We start from the raw sequence: 22,981 nt of genomic DNA, 5'->3' as shown, positions 1-22,981 counted from the left end.
TCTGTTATCATACCTAAGATGTGTAATGCATACTTTATGGATTATGTATAAATATATTTTTTCCATTAAATATCCTCATTACTTTCCAATTTATTTTCATCCATCCATTACTGCATAGCTAGTCAGTGCATGTTTAGTGTGTGAAAGACACCTCGTGAAAAATAGACCTCTATTGGATCCCTCAAGAAGACAGCAGTAATACTGTCTTCTTGTTTTGCATTTTTGGGTTCAGGGCTGAGCTGTATCGGGCCTCAGGAAAGTTTGAGCTACTTGATCGTATTCTGCCAAAATTGAGAGCGACTAATCACCGCGTGCTGCTTTTCTGCCAGATGACGTCCCTCATGACCATCATGGAGGATTACTTTGCTTTTCGGAACTTCCTTTACCTGCGCCTTGATGGTGAGTGCATAAGGAATCAGGTTTGTGGCCTCACTGCTGAGAGAGTAGAGATAATGGACACTTAGAGCCAATCTCAGATCCAAGAGAAGGACTCAAAATTGTTGAAACATTATCTAGCAGGGTGAAGGGCAGCTTTTCCAGAGAGCACTTTTTATGCCCTAGAGCTTAAAATTCTTTCTTTTTTTTTGTGTGTGTGCAACTAGACATTTCTTTTTTATGAGCAGTAGCCTTAGGTTTAAGACTGGAACCAATGAGAGGTATATTCAGCCTAATATTCCACTGAGAGCAGATATAACACACAATGATTTTGAGACCTTCTATAATATCAGTATATACAAGTGCCTTAGAATTTGGCAAAGCTGTGTTTGGGAAAGCAAGTAGGTAATACGTATAAAGATGCCTATACTATCAACATATGTCTATATATACAGCCTGGCAAGCTATCTGTGGCATATTTGATATGCCAAAAACAGTAACAAGAAGTCTCACAATGGAGATGTTACTGGTGCCCACTCGAGCAAATCCATGAACAATGGGATGACAGTGACAGTGACAGAACTTAAAATAAGCTGGCAGCACTACACAGCTCTGTATCCCACATACAAACCAATACCAGTGGACTTCGAGTCATTTGTATACACCTTAATTAATCACACTAAAAAAATTATAAATCCTTCTTGCTTTTGAGGATTGTCTGTTATAGTTGCACCATCTAGACTATGTTAACATGTCTGTAGAGTTTTCTTTGAGGACATATTTTCATAGGATAAAGACTGTGTCTCCTTTATCTTGTCCTAGTTGGTTTCAGATTACATTATCATAAAGCAACTTCTAGAGAGAACATAGACCTATGATGTTAACAGAGACCGAACTCCATTGTTTGTCAGAGTTTTCAAACTATGCAAAATAATTGCCTAATTATAAGAGTAAAATTTAATTGCTGTGTCCTAAAAAATTAGTAAGAAGACATGAATGGGAAAAATTAGACTGTCTGACGCTGGTCCAATCTCTGGCACTGTGTGGTCCCCTAAGCACTGTCAGACAAAAATCCTGAGTACCAGTGGGCATGGCCAACAAAACCCAAATAAATATAAGAAATACTGCCTTATAAAAACACTTCATAACATGGATAGTTATTCCAATAGTTTAGAGATAAAAAATATACAGGTACTTACGCAATGGCAGGGAATAACACTTCAAAGAGTGATAAGCAGTTTTGAAGCTAATTTATAGCCAGAATGCTGCCCAATACCTGGATGTAGGAGAGTATAACACTCCTACTGCTGTCTTCTATCTAATACCATCTTCAAATAATGCAACTTGAAAATTGCAGATTTAAAACCTATTAAAAAGTTTATTTCCAATCCATTTTCTTCCCCCCCCCCCGCACTCTTTTCTTGAGGGGTTTAGGAGCACATGCAGCTGTGCTCAGGGATTGCTTCCGGTGGGCTTGGAGGACTGGGTGGGGTGCTGGGGATCAAACTCGAGTCAGCCGTATGTTAGGCAAGTGCTGTACCTATCATGCTACCTCTCTAGCCCGCATCCAATTTCAGTCCCCCTTGCCATAATTACATTTACCTGAGTATAGACTTACCTCAAATTTGCTCTATATTCTTTCACATGAGATTGTTTTGGTTTGGTTTGGTGTGGGGGGCTGTACCTGGCAATGCTCAGGGATTACTCCTGGCTCTGAGCTCAGGGATCATTCCTGGTGTGGATTGGGGCAAAATATGTGATGCTAGTATCAGATCTGGGTCAGCCACATCTGACACAAATGTCTTAAATGCTGTACAATCTCTCCAACCTCGGGGCTGGAGCGGTAGCACAGCGGGTAAGGCGTTTGCTTTGCAAGCAGCCGACCTGGGTTCGATTCCCAGCATCCCATATGTGGTCCCCTGAGCACTGCCAGGGGTGATTCCTGAATGCAGAGCCAGGAGTAACCCCTGTGCACTGCCAGGTGTGACCCAAAAAACCAAACAAAAAACAAAAATAAAAAACAATCTCTCCAACCTCTACTCAGGTTTTAAGTGAATTCTCTTTATGGCCTATCTTTTACGGTATTGGCAAATATTAAATTAATCATACCTCTGGCATACTTATTGTTTAAAAGTATTTCTACAAAACTCTTCCCTTCAGAGTCACTGAAAATAGATGGTTAAGAAAATACTAACTGGGGGCTAGAGCGATAGCACAGTGGATAGGGTGTTTGCCTTGCACACGGCCGACCCAGGTTTGATTCCCAGCATCCAATATGGTCCCCTGAGCACCACCAGGAGTAATTCCTGAGTGCAGAGCCAGGAGTAACCCCTGTGCATTGCCAGGTGTGACTCAAAAAGCAAAGAAAGAAGAAAAAATGTTAACTTTTAGTTCATAAGTAATATTACCCCAGTCTGTCTCTTTGGGTAACCTAGTAATCCACATGGCCCCTGCCCTTTGATGTGTACCTGTTCTTCCCTTCCTTTACTGTAAGGGAAATTCAGGACCCCTTCAACACTCTTGTTTAGGTACTCCTCCTTTCACTGACAGATGAGAGGCTCCCTATTCTGTTATTTCCTAGATTTATAGCCTTCCTCCACAGCCAGGTGGATTGCTCTGTGACTCTTCATCTTAAATATCACTTCTCTAAGGATCATGGTCTTGGAATAGTCAAGTCTGTAAAACTAACAGGAGATGATTACCAGAGGCCAGAGATAGTACAAGGGTGTAGACACTTGTCTTGCACATGACTGACACTGGTCCAGTCTCTGGCACTGCATGGTCCCCTGAGCACTGTCAGACGAAAATCCTGAGTACAAGTGGGCATGGCCAACAAAACCCAAATAAATTTAAAATTCAAATTTAAAACTAAGCTTTTTTTTCTTTTAAAGTGATTTCAGGACTATAGCAAAAGTGTGTTGCACAAAGCTGACCCCAGTTTGATTTCTGGCATTATGACCCACCCCTCAAGTCCCACCAGGAGTGTTTCCTGAATTTAAAGTCAGAAATAAGACCTAAGACTGAGTGTGTACCACCCCCACTCCCTCCCCCTCAAAGAATATCTTTAACTGAATACTGGTTATTATCCCTATTGATAGTTATAGTAGCATTGTCATCCCGTTGTTCATTGATTTGCTTGAGCGGGTACCAGTAATGTCTCCATTGTGAGACTTGTTATTACTGTTTTTGGCATATCAAATACACTACGTGGAGCTTGCCAGGCTCTGCCTTGTGGTCGGGATACTCTCGGTAGCTTGTTGGGCTCTCCAAGAGAAACGAAGGAATTGAACCCGGGTCGGCCACATGCAAGGCAAACACCCTACCCACTGTGCTATTGCTCCAGTCCTTAAGCCTCCAAGACATGGGCTATTAGACACAAGCATTTAATGTGCCTTATTAATTTAGTTTTCTCAGCAAACAAGCTAGTGTGAGGTGCCAATATGATGATGTGAAAAATCACTTACTGAGTTACCAATATGATGTGAAAAAAGATTCATAGAGCTTAATTTGCCAAAAATAAGATTAACGTACACAGTCACTGAAATAGTGTTGATCCCACACAGTTTTAACAGATCTAGCAAGATCTGTCCCATCTCTGAAAAAGGCATGTGGCTTCCCTAGCAACAGCGTTTAAAAAAATGATTTTTAATTAATTTAGGGAATTTAATTTAATTGGAAATGACCATATCTTAGAAAGAAAAACTTGATGAGCCAGCCATTCACTTTTCCTGATGCCCAGGTCCTTTCCTTTAGGACCATAACTGAAAAGTTAGCGAGTTCTCTAAAGTATTGCAGGTGGAACTGAGAGCATAGATAGGCGTCCGCCCTCAATGAGCAGCAGCCATTGCTTTAAGGGAAACAGACACTAAATGAGCAGATAATTGACGTCTACATGGATCAATTAGTTTACACTTCCCATTGTTGCACCAACCCACCCATTTACTCCTCCCCATCCAGTTGTTAAAATGACTTCAGATTTTCTTTGTTAAACCTGATGTCTCGGAGTTTGAAGATAGGAAAATACTCTGTGAGAACAAAGCAGATTTTTGCCTTCAAAAATCTTGAAGGAAAAAAAAAGTCTTGAAGGTAGGAGCTGGAACGATAGCACAGTGGGTAGGGTGTTTGCCTTGCACGCGGCCGACCCGGGTTTGATTTCCAGCATCACATATGGTCCCCAGAGCACCTCCAGGGGTAATTCCTGAGTGAAGAGCCAGGAGTAACCCCTGAGCATCGCTGGGTGTGTCCCAAAAAGCAAAAAAAAAAAAAAATCTTGAAGTTATAGTGGCACAAGTGCAGTTATGGCATGAGAGAAGGTTATGGTGGCATGAGTAGTTAGTTACCATGCCCTGAAAGTCTTTGCTTTCAGTGCTAATACATTTTTGAATGAGAGTAAATGGTGAAGATATATCCCCAAAGACAAAATTTCCCCAAAGTATCTGAAACCATGTTAAAATTAGTAATCAGTGGAGCTTGGTCACAATGCTCCTTCTGGCAAATTCTGCTATTTTCAATGCAATTGCCCTTGCTATTGATTGTATCTTGGTTATGTTTTGTATCAGAGTCTAAAGGAACATGGAACCAGTGTTCGTGTTGAGCATGTAAATCTGAAACTCCTGCCAGGAGTGTTTATTTGCCTTTGGGTAAACTCTGACATGGTAGTTTGACTCTTCCCCGATCAATATCCCAAAGATTGCTAATGATCAGCAAACATCTGACTTGGGGAAATTTTGCTTAATATAAATGGCAATGCAGCAAATTCTGAATCTTCTACTAGGAAATGCCATAACTCTGCATGAAAGGTGACTTAATAACCTCCCCCTTCCTCTCTGTCTTCTTAAGTTGTCACATTCTAAAATGTCTTTACTGTTTAAATATACTGTGAGTATTTGGTTGGTTGGTTTACTTGAGGTATTTTGCATGAGGTCTGAAAAATCCTTTGTCTTAGTATATTTGTTGTTTTTTTCAATACTATATTTTGTATTTAGGGTTATTTTATCCCAAGTAGGTATATTTACTACTTTTATGTGTGTCACATGATGCACATGATCATGAACTGATTATTTTTCAATTGATCAAAATGTAATTTCTACCTGTAGAGCATATAGATGCACAGTTTTTGTATCTGCTGCCAAAAAAAAGATATCATTATCTCTCGAAACCTGGGTTTTCTAATGGAGAGAAAAAGAAAACCCAGGTTTCGAGAGATAATGCATTATTTTGTTTCAGTGACTTTTCATTCAGTTTAAAAGCAGGTAGAAAATATGTGAACCATTACTCGACATGAGTAATTTTTTAAATTATTGCAACTGGAAAAATGATATGGAGGAAAGATTTCATGATAGAACAGACTATGCCTTCCATCAGTATTGTGAACAACTAGTTCATCATGATCTCAGGAAACCAATTCTTAGAATACAAAGAAAAAGAATCCTCTGTATTTGAATCCTCGCCCAGCAAAGCACATATCATGGCCCTTTCCTAAAATCCAAATTCTCAAAATTTACTGTTGCAAGATCAGAACATGTCATTCAACTTGAAATTTCATTTAGAAAATAAGATGAGTTCTAAAGACTGTTGCATCATTAAATGAGGAGACCCTCCAAAGCCCCATTTCGATGTAGGCAGGGAATTGATTTTTCTTCCCCCATCCTCAGAAGGGCACTTACTATTTTTATTAAATGGGGAAAGCAAATCTCCCATGCTTGGGAACTTGACCTCATAGTTCCATTACCAATATGGATTACATGTTTTAATCTGCTGAAATAAATTACTGGTATATCCTCAGAAATAGAACACTGTGCAGAAATAACTATATTGCGGGCAGTTAAGGACTATCAGGTAACAAGCGGATATATTCCCCAGTAGCCTAAACCAATTTTTTTAATCTGTAGCTATGATTGCCTGGTAATGTCTGTTCAGATTGATGGGGTGGGTAAGGCACTTGCCTTGCATGCAAACTGGCCTGAGTTTGATCCCCATCACCCCATATGGTCCTAGGAGCCCTTCCACAAGTGATCCCTGAATCCAGAGCAAGGAATGAACCCTGAGCATTCCCAGGTGTGACACCAACACAAAAACAAATGTAAAAATTGTTCAGATGAAATATGTTAGATGTTCTCGCCCTTCTACAATGTTCAGGAAATGGCTGGCCAATACACTAACACATAGTAGGTAACTGAGTGACTGGTTTTCAGTGCAAGTGTGGATGCCTCAGTGAACTCAGAAGTTGGGTATGTTACTGTGGGCTTCGGCTCTCTTTTATTCACCACTGTGGAGCCAACCTTAGGCACCTCGGGTAAGCCATGGTCATGCACAGGACAGCGCGTGCTGCTCTGTTTGGTTCCAGTTAAGCATCTCTTGAACCTAACAGAGAAGAATGTTACTTTGACAACCAGAGATTTGTGTGTGTATGTGAATACATATGGCTTCAAGTCTTGCTAACAAGAATAAAAATATCCCATTCACATTTTACCTAAGCTAGATGATGCTCAGAAACAATCTAACTAGTAAAGTGTAGTAGAAATCAATTTGCTTTGTTTCCATTTTCTTGGCAATCCGGTGCTGAGCCGCAAAGTTACTCTGAGCAGTTTCAATCATTGCTAGGCACAGACGGTGAAGGAAAGCAGGAAGGAAGGGTACGTTCTTAAAGTTAGATGCAGGGTTGGAAGCTAGTACAGCAGCTTGTGCGCATGCCTGCCATGCTCTGGACCTAGGTTTAGTCTCCAGCAGCACGTGGTCCCCAAACATTGCCAGGTGCAACCCTGGAAGCCCCTAAGCACTTCTAGGGTGACCTGGGTAATCCCTAGCACTGCTCCCACAGACCCTTGGGATGAACATCTGGCCAGGCTAGTATAGGATTGCTGGAAGGGAACCAGTTAAAGGGAGGAAGTGGAGAAGGGGGAAAGGGAGGGAGGATTAGTTGGCAGTTTAAAGCACAGGAATAAACAGGGCCAGAATGATAGTACAGTGGATAAGGCACTTGCCTTGCATGCAGGTTCTGTCTCTGGCAAACCAAGTGGTCCCCTGAACACTGCCCGGATTAATTTCTGAGTGCAGAGCCAGGAGCATTACCGAAAAACTATAGATAAATAAATAAAGCACAGAAAAAATACTGAAAATGTTTTAGCACAGAAATAAATATAGAAAATGTTTTCATTACATTGTAGATTGGCATTAAAATGTGGTAGAATTCATAAAGTTGCAAAGGTGTGCAGTCAGAAATGTTTAAACTCTAAACATTTTGGAATGATGGGTAGTAGATAAGTCTTCCTTTTTTGCCTACTAAAGAAGCATGATTTGAAGGAAAAAATCTTACTTATTTAATTGCGAAATGTTCAAAGATCCTTTCAAAAAAAAAAAAAAGAAATAGAGGCAACACCCAGGGGATTACCTCACCAATGCTGAGAGGAGTCTGAGTATTTCTCCAGGAAGCTAAACTTTTTGTCTAGCTCTGTGCCATTTCCAGACAGGAGTTAATTGGCAAATTTATTTTCCTTATCCCCTCAGGCACCACCAAGTCTGAAGATCGTGCTGCTTTGCTGAAGAAATTCAACGAAACTGGGTCCCAGTATTTCATTTTCTTACTGAGCACTAGAGCTGGAGGCCTGGGCTTAAATCTTCAGGCAGCAGATACCGTGGTCATCTTTGACAGCGACTGGAATCCTCATCAGGTCTGTGTAGCTCTGACTTAGGTGTCCAGGCCACCCTCCTGGAGAGGAACTGAAAGACTATCAGTCCCATCATTCACATTTATGGGGCAGAACAAATTTCTCAAGAGTGGATGCTTTCTCCAAAGGAAACAGCCAGTATGTTATTCTGACTGTTCCCTTAATCCCTTGGGACCCCAAATGTGAAGACATTTTCCATAAGCCTTTGTGTGACTTGGAAGAAAGAGCTCAGACTCTGCTTACAGAAACTCAAGTTTGACTCAGTTGTTAGCCTCATGGCCTGGGGTTGCCACTAAGAAAAGTTCTTTTGGTGAAGGACAAATCTATAATGTAAAGTATTTTAGAAACAAAAGCAGCAGCTAACATTTGTTGGCCCCTTACACTGTGTTAGTTACTTTATACCCACGGCTTGATTAAGTCTTGACACTGACCCTACGGGATTGTGCACATTACTGTTTGCATCTGGTTTTTGTTTGTCTCTTTGTTGGCTGTTCTCTGTGGTGCCCCGGGCCTACTCTAGCACAGGGCTGAGGATCACTGAACTTGGGGGACCAGGTGGGCCCAAGGAAGAATCTTGGGCCTCATAGCACGCACTCAGCTCTTTGAGCTATCTCCCCAGCAGAACTGCTATTTGCATCTTTATTGTCAAGGAAAATAAGTTTTGGAAAGTTTTGTGTAACTTCCCCAAGGTTAAAGAAGAAGTCCTCTAACTCTATGTACATATTGTTTGAAAATAGTCAAAACATATTCTGTGAAGCATTAACTGCTAAGTCCTTTCAGCCAGACAAGTTTTTAGAGTTATCCTTTAAAAGGAATAGTCTGATGATTAAAAAGGAAAGAAGGGCACTCCCACAGGCCCCATGTGGCATTGGCTTTCTTTCTCAACCACCCGAGGAGGCCTACCTGATGACAGGCATTTCTCAGGACTTGATTCATACTGAGACAAAGATGATTTCAAAACAATAAGAATGAAAGTAACAGCTCTCACACATGCATATGAACTTGGCTTCTCCTGAGCTCCTCACTCCACTTGGTTCACTTGACTGCTCATAAGCAGAGCTTTCTCACTGGGCTTTTGTGAATACTGGGGTGGAGAAGGTTTCAGGCATTTGTTTTTGCAGCAAGTGGACTTCAGGGGAACATTAGAATTCTGCTTGGTTTGTGCGTTTTGGTTTGGAAGCTACACCTGGTGGTGCTTAGGGCTCACTTCTGGGGGTTCAGTAGGCCATAAAAGATGCCAGTCATCACATCTAGGTCAGCCACTTGCAAGGCAAGTACCCTACCCCTGTACTATCACTCCAGCCTGGAACATTAGAATCTGAAGGTTCTTTAATCAACATACATGCCTGCTTCTCATTCCCTCCCACCTTTGCTCCCATGTGCAAGGTGCTTCCCACCACTGTACGCAGTCCTGCAGACTTCAGTACACATTCAAAAGGTTCAGCATAAGTTTTCTCTCACATATCACATACCGCTGAGGAGCACTGATATAAAGAATAAACCAGTGGTTCAAACCTTTGAGGAACCATCAGCATTGGACCACTGCCAGTGTTGACCAGTTGTCTAGATGACTAGACTAAAGTAGAATTACTTGAACATTGCATCCAAATGCTCTGACCTTGAAAGGTATATCCCTTCCAAGTTTCCTGGAGTTAAAAGGACAACCAGTTGTGGGGCTATCCAGGGCCCCACACATATAAAACATGTGCTTTCTTACTGAAGTGTTGCTCCACTAGCCCCAACGTCCCCAGGAGATGCTTTTCTCTGTAGGCTACATTCTGAACACAGCTAGACTTTATGTGAAAGATTTGAAGTTTTGGGGCCGGAGTGATAGCACAGCAGGTAGGGTGTTTGCCTTGCACAAGACCGATGCGGATTCGATTCCCAGCATCTCATATGGTTCCCTGAGCACCTCTAAGAGTAACTCCTGTGCATCGCTGGATATTACCCAAAAAGCAAAAAAAAAAAAAAAGATTTGAAGTTTTCCTTCTTATAATTGTGAATTGAGTGTCTAGTCTCAAAACTTGGATTGAGTGCCTGTTGTGCTGCAAGCCCCAGGCTCAGCTGGGCATCAGCGATGGAGGAATGTGGGAAAGTGCTTCCCAGGAAGCACAGCATGCCGGGCTGTGTAGATGACCCTGCTTTGTACTGTCTCAATCTTTACAGAGTCAGAAGTAACTAGACTGTAGAGGAGTTGGGAGGTTACTAGACTTCATCTTTTGAAGTAAGACTTTTCTATAAGGGTCTCACTTGTCCACTTATAGTCTTAGATTTTCTGAGCCCATAGCAATCCAGTTTTCAGAAATGCTAACTTACCATGGCAAAGGGCATGGGGGAATCTAAAGAGTTTTCCTCCTGTCCCCCAGCCTGCCTCTATGGCAGGTGCTTTTTAATCCATTTGGGCACTGCAGCTTATAGTACTGCTACTGATAGGGTTCTGCACATAACACTTTTCCACCTTTCAGCATTCACTTCCTCCTCCTGGTTCACCACTTCCCTGCTCCATTGTTGAACATCCACTTCCCAGCCCTATCCCCAGCCCCTCACCCCCCAGGCATCCTACTGAAGACCACTTTTCATGTTATTCATTTCAATTGCCTTTGAGCACTTATTGTTCCCCTACTATATTTCTTTTTATCCCAAATAGAGAAAGATTATTCTAAGTTAGTTTCCCTGCCTCTGACTACCTTCTCTCAGCATGACACTCTCCAGGTCCATCCACACAGGAGAAAATTGTATGATTTTATCTTTTCTTTTTCTTTTTGCTTTTTGGGTCATACCTGGCCATGCACAGGGGTTACTCCTGGCTCATGCAATCAAAAATGACTCCTGGCGGTGCTCAGGGACCATATGGGATGCTGGGAATCGAACCCGGGTTGGCCGAGTGCAAGGCAAACACCCTACCCACTGTGCTATCACTTCAGCCCCATTTTTATCTTTTCTTAAGGTAATACTCCTTTGTGTGTATACAAACTTTTATGACCAATAGTTAAAGATGGAATTGTAGAATCAAAGTGCATTGCTTGAGAACTTAGAGGTTACGTTTTAACTGCTGGTGAATTAAAATGTAGACAACAAAACACAGAACCTCAGATTTCCCCCCATCTGATTCACCACAAATTCCTCCCACGAGGCTATATGTTTTTGTTAGCATTTATAATGGCTAAGGTGAATTCACTCCTACCAGACATGGCTATCAGGGCCAACCTGACATTTTGTGTCTGTTACTCAAACTTGGTCAGTGGCTTGGGGAAACTGTTCCCCAGTTTTGGAAATCACTGATCATAAAATGACACAGATGAATACTAAATTTTCACTTAAATTATAGAAGGTTTTTTATTATACAGCCACTCTCGTGTTGTAATTACAGCACCTTGCATTCTCAGTTCTTCATTTAGGTTATCCTCAAAAGATTTTACATTTCCGGGGCTGGATTGATAGTACAGTGGGTAGGGCGTTTGCCTTGCACTCGGCCAACCCGGGTTTGATTCCCAGCATCCCATATGGTCCCCCGAGCACTGCCAGGAGGTAACCCCTGTGCATCACTGGGTGTGACCCCCCAAAACAAAAAATAAAAATAAAAATATTTTACGATTCAGAAAACCAGTTGACAGTCACTGTCACAGGAGCTCAGACTTGAAACCGGTGTCCGGCAGGCTTGGGGATTAGAGTCTTTTTGCCTTATCCTTGTGAATAGATGTTGCTTTGCCCTCCCCAAAGTGGTAGTTTGTGGGTTTCTGTTTTAGGTTTTTTTGTTTGTTTGTTTGTTTGTTTGTTTGTTAACATTGTTGGTTTCAAAGGACACTAAAACAAACAAACAAACCAAAATATTCCGGGGCTGGAGTGATAGCACAGCGTGTAGGATGTTGCCTTGCACATGGCCGACCCGGGTTCAATTCCCAGCATCCCATATGGTCCTCCGATCAAAAAAAAAAAAAAAAAAGTGCCATATAATGTTTCTTGAGTACAAATTTAGGCTTCCTTGGAGTGACCAAGATTCTCGTTTGCACATGGCCGATTAGAAGTTTGATCGGTGCTTTCCCGCCTTTCCCGGGGAGCAATCATGGCTGCGCTGCGGCTGCAGACGGTCACCTTCACAGTGACCATGTCCGTGCCTGCCTGGCCCTGCGCCTTCATGTCGTTTGCACTTTTGTGGTTCGCCCACATCTCCTAGACTGTGGTTCGTAAACGGACTCCAGTGCGCCACCTGTCCTGCCCGTGGACAGTCGTTTTCACGCTTGATGGAGTCACTCCCAGCGCTGCTGGGGATTGTGCGGGGCCACTGGCGGGGTGCGGGACAGGAGTGAGCGCGCAAACTCCCACGCGGCGAACACAGTGAAACAGGGGTTCACCACGGAGCCACACTCCCGAATCCGCTTTCACATTTTTTAGTTTAAAGGGGAAAGTAAGGGGGGTGGGAGGGAAAGAGCACGAGCCTTTTGCCAAGAATATCTGTTTCGTGTCAAGTTTGCTCGTGGCCCAGACAGCTAAGCGTGGACTGTTTCTCTCGCGCTGGTTCTGGAAGCCAGTTGCTGCCCCGGGTCCTGGGAGATCAACAAGAGGCCGAGGCCACACAACTTGTTGCTGTGGCTGCCGCCCCTTGTCCTGGGGAAGCTGTGTTAAGGGACATGGTCGAACCCAAGAGCTTGAAAATGAAATTTAGGTGGGGTTTTTTTTTGTTCATTTTTTTGTTTTGCTTCCCAGATGTGGATTTTAATTACCTACCTCGTTTCTCCTCTTTGGAAAAAAATTCTAATGTGGATGGTTCCCAGCTGTGCTCAGGGCTCAGCTTTCTAGTATTTCTAACAACTCTGAGATGGTCTGAGAAAAACAGTGCATCAATTAATTATGACGGCCCTGGCAAGCAAAGACGGGTCTCCAGGCCCAGTGTAGGTCTGCTGTCTCCTGGTGCTCCAGGCTGACCAGGAAGCTCGTCTGATCAAGATGATGCGCTTACAGCTGCAGAGCATCAGGCATGTGCAAAATAGCTGCCAGGGAAGCAGGATACAGCGCCACACGGTTGCCCTACAAAGTATGTGTTATAGGGGCAGGACAATGGTGCATGGCTTACGCACATGTGACTCATATATCAGGCCACCCCTTCCTTTCATCCTAGCACCACATGGTCTAGTCAGGTGCAGTCCTGAAGGCCCCCAAGCACTGCAGGGTGACCCAGGTAATCCTTGGCAGGCACCTCAGGGTCTGTCCTCACATTGAACAGCTGGCCTGCTTGGCCAGTAATTGATGGAGTGGGGACTCGTGAGAACTGCTTGGAAAGGTCCCCCACCCCCAAAAGTATATGTCTGATTACACAGAGAACATAATCTGAACCAGCACAAATAAAAGGACTATACTAAGAATTTTTTATTATGTAGCTGTGAAATCAGGTAGCTGCATAGGAGCTTTTGAAGGTTTAAAAGATCTCATGATACCTCTCTTTGTATAAGATCAGTGTATACTTAAAATAGGGAAAAAAGCACCCTTTCACCATGAAGGTGATATGAGGAAAATTTAAAAACAATGGGGATATAAACATTTTAAATTGTTTTTAAATTTGGTGTGTTGCTATTTGTCCATCTACCTTTTTCTTGGTATAAATAAATGTCTGCATAAAAGGGTATAATATACATTAGTATGGCATTTAATTTCCACTTATAATTCTGGGTCTTTAAACATTATACAGTTGAATTTTTCTGGTACTAATTGCCAACTATATACTGTAGAAGACTAACTTAACTGACCAATATGTTATTGAATAGTTACTTAATTCTGCTTTTTAAAAAAGCATAAATAGGAGCCAGCAAAGTAGTACAGTGAGTAGGGCACTTGCCTTGCATGCGGCCTGTCTGGGTTTGTTCCCTGCCACCACATTTGGTCCCCCAAGCCCTGCCAAGAAGGATCTGTGAACCCAGAGCCAGGAGTAAGCCCCAAGCACTGAACACCACCAGGTATGGCCTGTGTGTGTGTAAATATATATATATATATATATATACATATATATGTATATATGTACATATATATGCATGTAAATGTATATATGCACTATAAATAATGCTGAGAAGAACACTATTAGCTGTAAATATTTGTGCATATACTTATCTATTTCTTTAGGATAAATTTTCAGGAGGGAAATTTCTGAGTCCTACCTGAGTTTGTCGGTTTTGATATGTAGTACCAATTTTATTCCCCATCAAAATGACCACTGGCAGACCTGGAATGATAGTACCAGTAGATAGGGCACTTGGCTTGTGTGTAGTCAACTGGAGTTCAGTCACCACGGGAGAAATCTCTGAGCACAGAGCCATGAGTAAGCCCTGAGCACTTCTGAGTATGGCCCAAAAACCAAGGAAGAAAATGACCACTAGGGGCCAGAGTGATAGCTCAGTGGGTTGAGTACATGTGTTGTATGCAGGAAGCTTGGGTTTGATCCCCATCACCATATGGTCGCCTAAGCACTGCCAGGGTTGCCCTCTAAACATCTAGCCAGGAGTAGTTCCTGGCCACAGCTGGGTCTGGCTTTCCTCAAAACAAAATAAAATGACCACTTTATTACTTCACTATAATCCCTTTAATTCCTCTAAATCACAGGCTGAGTCAGATGGAATTAGATCTAAGGAAATTTGTCACGTGAACAATCTCAACACAAACAATGTACGGGTGTACATACAATGATATATGTACAGATTAGTCAGAGGTATTTTTAAGGTCATAAGTTTTACATAAAGATACTGGGAACATTGGTGGAGGAGAATGGGCACTGGTGGAGGGATGTAAACGAAACACAAACATGAAAGTTCATAAGTTTGTAACTGTACCTCACGGTGATTCACTAATAAAAATTTTAAAATGTATATTGGTTTTTATTTTGTCTTTTCGGTTTTTAGGTAGTTGAGGACTGTTTCTAATGGTGACTCCAGGGATCTATTAAAAACATCCTAGGACCTAGATTTCAAAACCTGGGATTTATTTCACTTATGACTAAGTTGAACTAAGTTCCCTGGACTAATCCTTGTCCTTGACTTTTTCCAAAGGAGGTTGCTTTGGAGCTGGAGAGATAATATAGAGGGTAAGATGCTTGCCTTACAAGCATCTAACCCAGGTTTTGATCCCCGGCTCTGCACACAGAGTTAGCCCTGAGATCAGCCCGGTGTGATTCCCAAAGACACAACACAGGAGGTAGCTTTTATATTTTGAAAACTGTAAGCCGAGTCTTAACATTGGCCAGGGTTCTTTGTTAGGTTATTTGGGACACGCTGGCGCTTACTCCCTGTCGTTTTCCCGAGCAGGATCTGCAAGCACAGGACCGGGCTCACCGCATCGGACAGCAGAACGAGGTCCGGGTCCTGAGACTCTGCACAGTGAACAGTGTGGAAGAGAAGATCCTGGCGGCTGCCAAGTATAAGCTGAATGTGGACCAGAAAGTGATCCAGGCGGGCATGTTTGATCAAAAATCTTCAAGCCACGAGCGGAGAGCATTCTTGCAGGCCATTTTGGAGCATGAGGAGGAAAACGAGGTATTCATGAAATCAGACTGCGACCTTTCATCTTGGAAGGATTCAGAACAGCCTCTTTGTTCTTTAAGAGAATGTCCTGGGCTGGTGTTAATTAAAAAGAATGCGTTAGCCAATATCCAGAGCACACAAAAGCCACAGAAAGTTCCCTAGAAGACTGTCTTTTAAATTGCTTCCTAGAGGCACCCTGCAGCTTGGCCAGTGCGGGCTCCCTCTCTTTGCTCCCAGGAAGTGTGAGCAGCTTGTTGTAATGTGTAGTTAGTGCTGCCTCCTGTAGGGCAGTGGCAGAACTGCAGCAAGGCTGCCTGCAGGGACAGAAAGGTGAGGTTCCCCTGAGACAAGGGTCCCGCCTTGCCTTGCCTTGTCTTATAGAGCCCTCTGTCCTTATTGCCTTTTGGTGGGGAGCCAAATGCTTCACTGCACTTTTAGCACAAATCTTTATATTATATTTGTACTTGAAAACTACGACCTTGACCTCCACTCCTGAAATTTACCCTGAGAGCTGACCAAAAACTGAAAGAATTACTGATTTAAAAAAAAAGAATCTGCATATGCCAGCAGTGCTTAAAGAATGCACTGATTATGTTTTTTGTTTTATTATGCTTTGGGGGCCACTGTAGCACTGTCATCCCATTGTTCATCAATTTGCTGGAGCGGGCACCATTGTGAGACTTGATACTGTTTTTGGCATATTGAATACACCACGGGTAGCTTGCCAGGCTCTGCCTTGCAGGCAGGATACTCTCCGTAGCTTGCCGGGCTCTCCGAGAGGGACAGAGGAATTGAACCCCTGTCGGCTGCATGCAAGGCATACACCCTACCCTCTGTGCTATCGCTCCATTTATATATATTAATTAAATTATATAGATAAATAATTAGCTGCATTTTTATAGATTAATTTTTGCCCTAAGTAGGATTTATATTTTTTAAATCTCATGTGAATTATAAGCCAGCTTCTTTTAAAAGTCTTACATACAGGGCTGGAGTGATATTACAGCAGGGAGGGTGTTTGCCTTGCACATGACTGATCCAGGTTCAATCTCCAGCATCCCATATGGTCGGCTGAGCACCACCAGGGATAATTTCTGAGTGCAGAGCCAGAGGTAATTGGTCCCTGTGCATCACTGGGTGCTACCCGAAAAGTAAAAAGAAAAAAAATTGCATACTTTTTTCCCTCAAATGAGTCTAAATGTGAAGTAGATCTTGATATTTAAAGGAATCCTGAAGTAAATCTTCTTGAAAATTGAAGGACACTTTTCCATTAGACTGCTAATTTGTCTGTCTTATATTTTTGATAAGTTATGCATTGGATTTCATTAAAATGATAAAAAGTACATGTGCCTGTGCATTCATACATGTACACATAATTTGAAATATCCAATCTCAATTAAATCACCATTTCTGATTCTTGAAAGCATTTCTGATTCTTGAAAGTATTTGTTAGAGATTGTGAGCAATTTTTGCTGTTGTTTATACATTTTGACACTTCAGAACAAACAATAGGGTGTCAGAAGCAAGTGTGGGAGAGCTGATACACAACCAGTAGATTTCACTACCCTTTGGTTTAGTTTATTTTTCTAAGTTCTATAGACCTTTGCCAATAGTATCTGTGGTTGCTCATATGGGATGCAGGGAAGCCTGGATCCTTTAGCCTTTCTAGGTCCTTGGAAATGTTGCTCACCACCAGGGAATCCAATGCAAGTAGTTTCTAGTTGAGAGAAGCAGTCTCTCTGGTACTCCACCCCATCCAGTGTCAGACAAAAGATATCATTTTTCCAGAGTGGGGAGGTGGGAAGGGCCGTGTCCTGGTCTGAAGATACTTGGAAAAACTGAGAGATTGCATCTTCTTCTCCTATCTCTAAAGGTCGAGCCACTGCAGACAGGCACCTTGCCAGGCTACAAGAGAATCTTGGCATAGGGAAGTCCATTGTATGGGTAGCAAGGAATAACCAGGACTCTCAGAATAGAGTGAGCAAAGCAGGACAATTTCATTAGAGGTTACAATAACAAAATTCTTTGTACTGTGAAGTCTCAATCCATTCCTAGCTAGTCTGCATCTTCCTTAGATAAAATGAAAATGCTTAGACACACATCGATTTGAATCAGTCAGGAGTTGAATTGGAAGAAGTTTTTCATATAGTTGTGATCTTGACTCATCGGTGTTTACTTTATTGACATGCATCCATTTTGAAAAGAGCAAAGCCATTCTCTGGGCAGCAGACATACACTATCCTTCACGATGTTGGTATATTCATTCTTTCTTTTGTTTGGTATTTTGTTTATTTTTGGGTCATACCCAGTGGATACTCCTAGCTCTGCACTCAGGAATTTCTCCTGGTGGTTCTTAGAGACCATATGGAATACTGGGGAGTGAACCGAGGTCGGCCGCATAAAAGGCAAATGTCCTACCTGCTGTACTATCACTCCAGCTCCTACTCATTCTTTTTTGAAAAGTGGCCTTTTGAAAGCTACGATTTAGGAAGTTGAGTCTTGAAGTGCTGGCCTTTCTACTTTACTTCCTCTACCAATACAGTGAAATTCTCCATTTGACTTTTTGACAGGCTCATTCAGTTTTAAAAATCATGTTGGGAGCCAGAATGAAATTACAGTAGGCAGGAGGTTTGCCTACTGTGCACCTGACCTGGGTTTGATATGGTGCCCGGAGTCCCACGAGAGTGATCCCTGAATACAGAGCCAGGAATATGCCCTAAGCACAGCTAAGTCTGTATATAAGCAAGAATAATAATGACAAATTTTTAAACACACATACATGAAGGTAAATTCTACAGTGTACATTAAACTTTTAGAATTTTTTTTTAAGTATAAAAGTCTTAGCATACATTTATAAAACTCTGGAGAACTGGTACCTTCAGAAGAATTCATAGAGATAATGTGCATTGCTCAAACCTAATACAAAAATGAACATTTCAATCCTTACATTGTTTCTTTTATTTAAACCAGTTTAATTAAAATATAATTTTATGGGGTTTTTTTTTTAACACCTCTTTGAGTTGTCCCATTGACAGCCCTAACCATTAGCAATAACAAGCCTACTGAAAGAAGTTTTTTAAACATAGTGCAAAGGCTACATATTGCTTGACTCTATATGGTTCTGTGATATTGCTCCCTACCCAGTTGCAAAGTGTCACATACTCATGTGTTTTGTAAAGCCCTGAAAATAATTTATACATGGGGTCAGCTTAATAAAATGGACAGAATTAACGCCAGGCCTTTTTATGTATTGATCTTCATAATTTATCTTCTCTGGGAAGTCAAGTAACTTTTATTTATTTATTTATTTTTTGCTTTTTGGATCACACCTGGTGTTGCACAGGGGTTACTCCTGGCTTTGCACTCAGGAATTACTCATGGCGGTGCTCAGGGGACCATATGGGATGCTTGGTCAGCCACATGCAAGGCCCTACCCGGTGTGCTGTCACTCCAGCCCTTCATCAAGTAACTTTAAAAAAAAAAAATTATTTTGGCGCATATGCTGCCTGAACCCATGTGCTGCTTGTGCCTACGTGGCCGAGTACATGTGGTGCCCAAGCACATGTGTCGCCCACATCACCCCCCCCCCCCTTGAGATGTGTACTTTCATTCTTTTGTGTCCAGTGCTAGGATGTGTGTAGAGCTTCCTCCACCCTTGGAGAAGCCCGCATTCTCTCTTGAGCGCGTTACTCCTACTGTTTTTTCTTTTCCACTTATCCCTTCCTCCTTCCCTCAGAAACCTCTAAATAAGATCTATTTACTTCAAAAAAAATTATTTTATTTGGTCTAACAGCTCCTCTGTATGCACAGTTTTACCTTTGTTAATTTTATTTGGTTTGGGACTACCTCTGGCAATGCTGAGGGCTTAGTCCTAGGTCTGTGCTCGGGTATCACTCCTGGAATGTGGTGCTGGAGATCAAACCTGGCTGGATGCAGGGCAAGTGCCCTGACCCCCCTGCAATTTTGTTCCAGCCCCAATTAAGTTGTTTTAAAAGTAGGAACACATAGTCACAGCCAATTGAGCTAGCATTTCCTTTGGGGGGACACAGTTCCTGCCCCCACAGATTCAACTCTGGAAAGATGGTTTCAGTCATTGTGAATGGCAAGTCCATCACCCAGGGACCGTTTTCTTGGTGCAGTGAGAACTTAGGGCCCCATAGAAGACAGTGTCCTTCCCTGTTGCTCCCCACCTCCCTTGTCCAACTGCTGTCCTCAAGTCTGGCAAATCATTCTTTTCCTCACCCCAGGAAGAAGACGAAGTGCCGGATGACGAGACTCTGAACCAGATGATTGCTCGACGAGAAGAGGAATTTGACCTTTTTATGGTAACGTTACCGAAAAACAGAGAAACAAATGCCTTGCTCCTCTGCCCTTCTTGTTCTATTAATGCAAGATGTCTGGAGCTTGCATGCCCTGGCAGCATTTCCTTTGTGAAGCCTGTGCCTTTCCTTCAGTTCAGAGGCTGCAAACTGGCTGGATTTAGCCTGCAGACATATTTTGTTTGGCCCACGCAGTGTGTTTTAAAAAAAAAAAAAATCTCGAATTTGTTGCCAACATAAAAAAGAATCCTGGTTTCTGGCTCCTCTTGAAAAATGAGAGTGGGCAATAGCAGGCCCGCATCTCTATGTGGAAACAGTTGGCTGGCGCCGGATAGCAGCTGCGCGCCCTGAGCAGGCCCTGCGCTCTGAGGCTTACCACAGACCCGGCTTATTTCTAATCCCCGACCAGCCTCACTCGGGAAACCTGCTCTGCTCTGGAGGCACAGTTTACAGCCGTGCCCTCGCTCTCTCCTCACGAGCTGAAAATAAATAGGCTCCCCATGAGCGCCTGTGTGCAGCCACTAAGCGACACAGTCCTTCCTCTGGTGATTGTTGCTCCAGATGTGTATCCAGCTGCAGCCTACATTCAGAGATTGAATTTGGTTGAATTTGTATTGTGCCAGGTAGATATCAGAGAACCTTGACATTTCGAGAATTGAATTTCCAGCGAGATTTCAGCCTGGAAGTGGCATGATACACCAGTGTCTGTCATTCTTCGAGGACCCCAAATTTGATTTGTGTATGTCTTGCCTCAAGGTCAGCGTGTCCAGCAAGCAAGCCCCTTGACTAAGGAGGAAGGCTCACAGAAATGAAATTTCACCACACTCTTCAGCTCTTTTCTTTACCTCAGGATCCCCAGAGCTCAGAACAGTAGCTCGCACTCAGTAGTTGTTTAGGAAATGTTGATTGACTGAATGGTGGCATCTGTGGAATTTCAGGCTTCGTGATGCAGTTGACATGGATTGGGATACAGGAAGTTGAGGGACTCTTGCACCTTCAATCATTTTCATCTTTTCAACATTTCGCCTGCTGAAAGAGATAGTGGGAAATGCCATCCATAACTGTGAAGGATGAATGCCACTGAGCCCCCCAAACTAGAGCTGCCAAACGATGACCAGGAGGCCCTCAGGTCTCAGATGTGCCATTAGCACAATTAGAGCGAGTGGACAGGGCTGGTTTGCTAGTGGTGGACCAGAGCAGCTTTAACTAAAGGCTCCCAAGTTGCCAGAAATTCCAGATTTTCAAGAGGTACTAGGACTCTAGGTTCTTCTGTGCAATCTCAGAATTTCTACATGTTTGCCACTAAATTCAGTTATTATTATTATTATTATTATTATTATTATTATTATATAGCATGCAGGCTATTATATAGCATGCAGGCCAAACAAAACACAGCTCTGGGCCAAACACGACCCACAGGGTCTGTAATCGCTGCTTTTTTAGCCCAGACAGCCTGAGAACAGAGCTCCAGCCGTGAGGAGGCTTATGTTATTTTGGTGATTTTGTGATTTCTGTCTGGGGAACAGTGATTGTGGCCACACATAATGATTCAAGATAAAAGATATTTCATTTTTTTCCTCAGGAAACTTTCAGGGAGCCAAGGGAATAACTCCGAAGGTGGGGTGGGCACTTTCTCCCCCTCCTAACGGAACTGCCCTGGCCAGGTAAAGCCACTTGGGAGTTAAAAATGGGACAGGAGGGAAACGTGAGCAGCATTGGCCAGCACAGGGCATTCATCAAACCTACATTTTTCATATTGTTATGTTGTTGCAGTTTGGGGGCCACACCTTTTGGTGCTCAGGGCTTACTCCTGGCTCTGGGCTCAGGGATCACTTGTGGTAGTGCTCGGGGGAACTTTTGTAGCGCCTGGTTAGCCATGTGCAAGGCAAACTCCTTAACCGCTGTACTACCTCTCCAGCCCCAAGCCTATTTTTTTCTTTAAGGTGAGTAGTTCACACCCAGTGGTGTTCAGGCCTTCCTCCTGGCTCTGGACTCTGGGATCACTCCTGACAGGCTGAGGGGACCATATACGGTTCTGGGGGATTGAACCCATGTTGGCCAGGTGCAAGGCAAGACCCTACTTGGTATGCTATTGCTCCAGCTTCCAAAACCTAAATTTCTTCCCTGCCCCCCCTTGAATTTATTATTTTTTAATTTTTTTTAAAAATTTTAAATGTGTTTTAATTAATGTAGGAGTACTGCTATTTATTCAGCCATTGATTAAGCTGATTGAAGCAGGAATAAACTCCACATTGCTTATTTAAAAACTTTTTTAATTGAATATCTGTGAAATAGATCATTACAAAGCTGTTCATAATTGGGTTTCCATCACACAGTGGTCCAGCACCCATGCCTCTGCCAGTGTACATTTCCCACCACCAATGTCCTCTATTTCCCCAGCACCATCCCCCAACACCCACTCTCCCACCCCCAGCCTCCCTCTATGGGAGGCACATTCCTTCTTGTTCTCTCTCTCTCCTTTTCCTTTTATGCAGTATGAAAACCTAAATTTCTTAATTCAAATTGTTGTTCAGCACATTTAGAGATTACTGTGTGTTTGGGGAGATTAGAGACACGCATAAGAAATAGACAGTCTTTCTCTTCCTGAGGGATTTATTAAGATGCAGATTACCAGTGGGGAGCACTGAGGCAGGAGGAGCTCAGCTGCCTGGCTGAGCACTGGCAGTAATTCAGCACTGCTGTGGTTGTGGGCCAACACTCTTCTGTTCCTGGATGGCAATGGCGGAGCTGCCTCCTGTCATTCAAATCAGCTCAGGCCTGGGGCTGGAGCAACAGTGCAGTGGGGAGGGCATTTACCTTTCACTGGTTCGATCCCCAGCCTCCCGCCTGGTCTCCAGAGCACCATCAGGAGTAATTCCTATGTGCAGAGCCAGGAGTAGCTCCTGAACACGGCCAGGTGTGGCCTCCAAACAAACAGAATAGCTTAGGGCCCAAAGGCACAGGCTTCTCTTGGCACTTCCTCACCGGACAGGGAAGATTGCTTCCTGCTTCTTCCTTTGGGACTGGGTATTTGTTGAACTTGAAAGCAGCAGAAAGCAATTAGAAAGCCAGGCCAAAGCCTTCTTTAAATTTGAGAGTATTTCATCAATACTGGCTA

At 42.9% G+C, this 22,981-nt stretch overlaps 1 protein-coding gene across 7 annotated transcripts in view; it reads left to right on the top strand.

Annotated features, from left to right (window-relative positions):
• SMARCA2 (SWI/SNF related, matrix associated, actin dependent regulator of chromatin, subfamily a, member 2) overlaps window positions 1–22,981 on the top strand; it is a 204,379-nt gene that overhangs the window by 100,758 nt on the left and 80,640 nt on the right. For all 7 annotated transcript variants that reach the window (XM_055124192.1, XM_055124193.1, XM_055124194.1 and 4 more), the window contains exons 23-26: window positions 233–399; window positions 7,882–8,045; window positions 15,329–15,556; window positions 19,792–19,869. In XM_055124192.1, the coding sequence (XP_054980167.1) occupies window positions 233–399; window positions 7,882–8,045; window positions 15,329–15,556; window positions 19,792–19,869 (637 nt within the window). The remainder of the gene's footprint in view (window positions 1–232; window positions 400–7,881; window positions 8,046–15,328; window positions 15,557–19,791; window positions 19,870–22,981) is intronic.

Source organism: Sorex araneus, chromosome 1, assembly GCF_027595985.1.
Source record: "Sorex araneus isolate mSorAra2 chromosome 1, mSorAra2.pri, whole genome shotgun sequence".
Classification (NCBI taxonomy): domain Eukaryota; kingdom Metazoa; phylum Chordata; class Mammalia; order Eulipotyphla; family Soricidae; genus Sorex; species Sorex araneus.
Note: the sequence above shows the minus strand (reverse complement) of the source record. Positions and strands in the feature narration are given on the sequence as shown.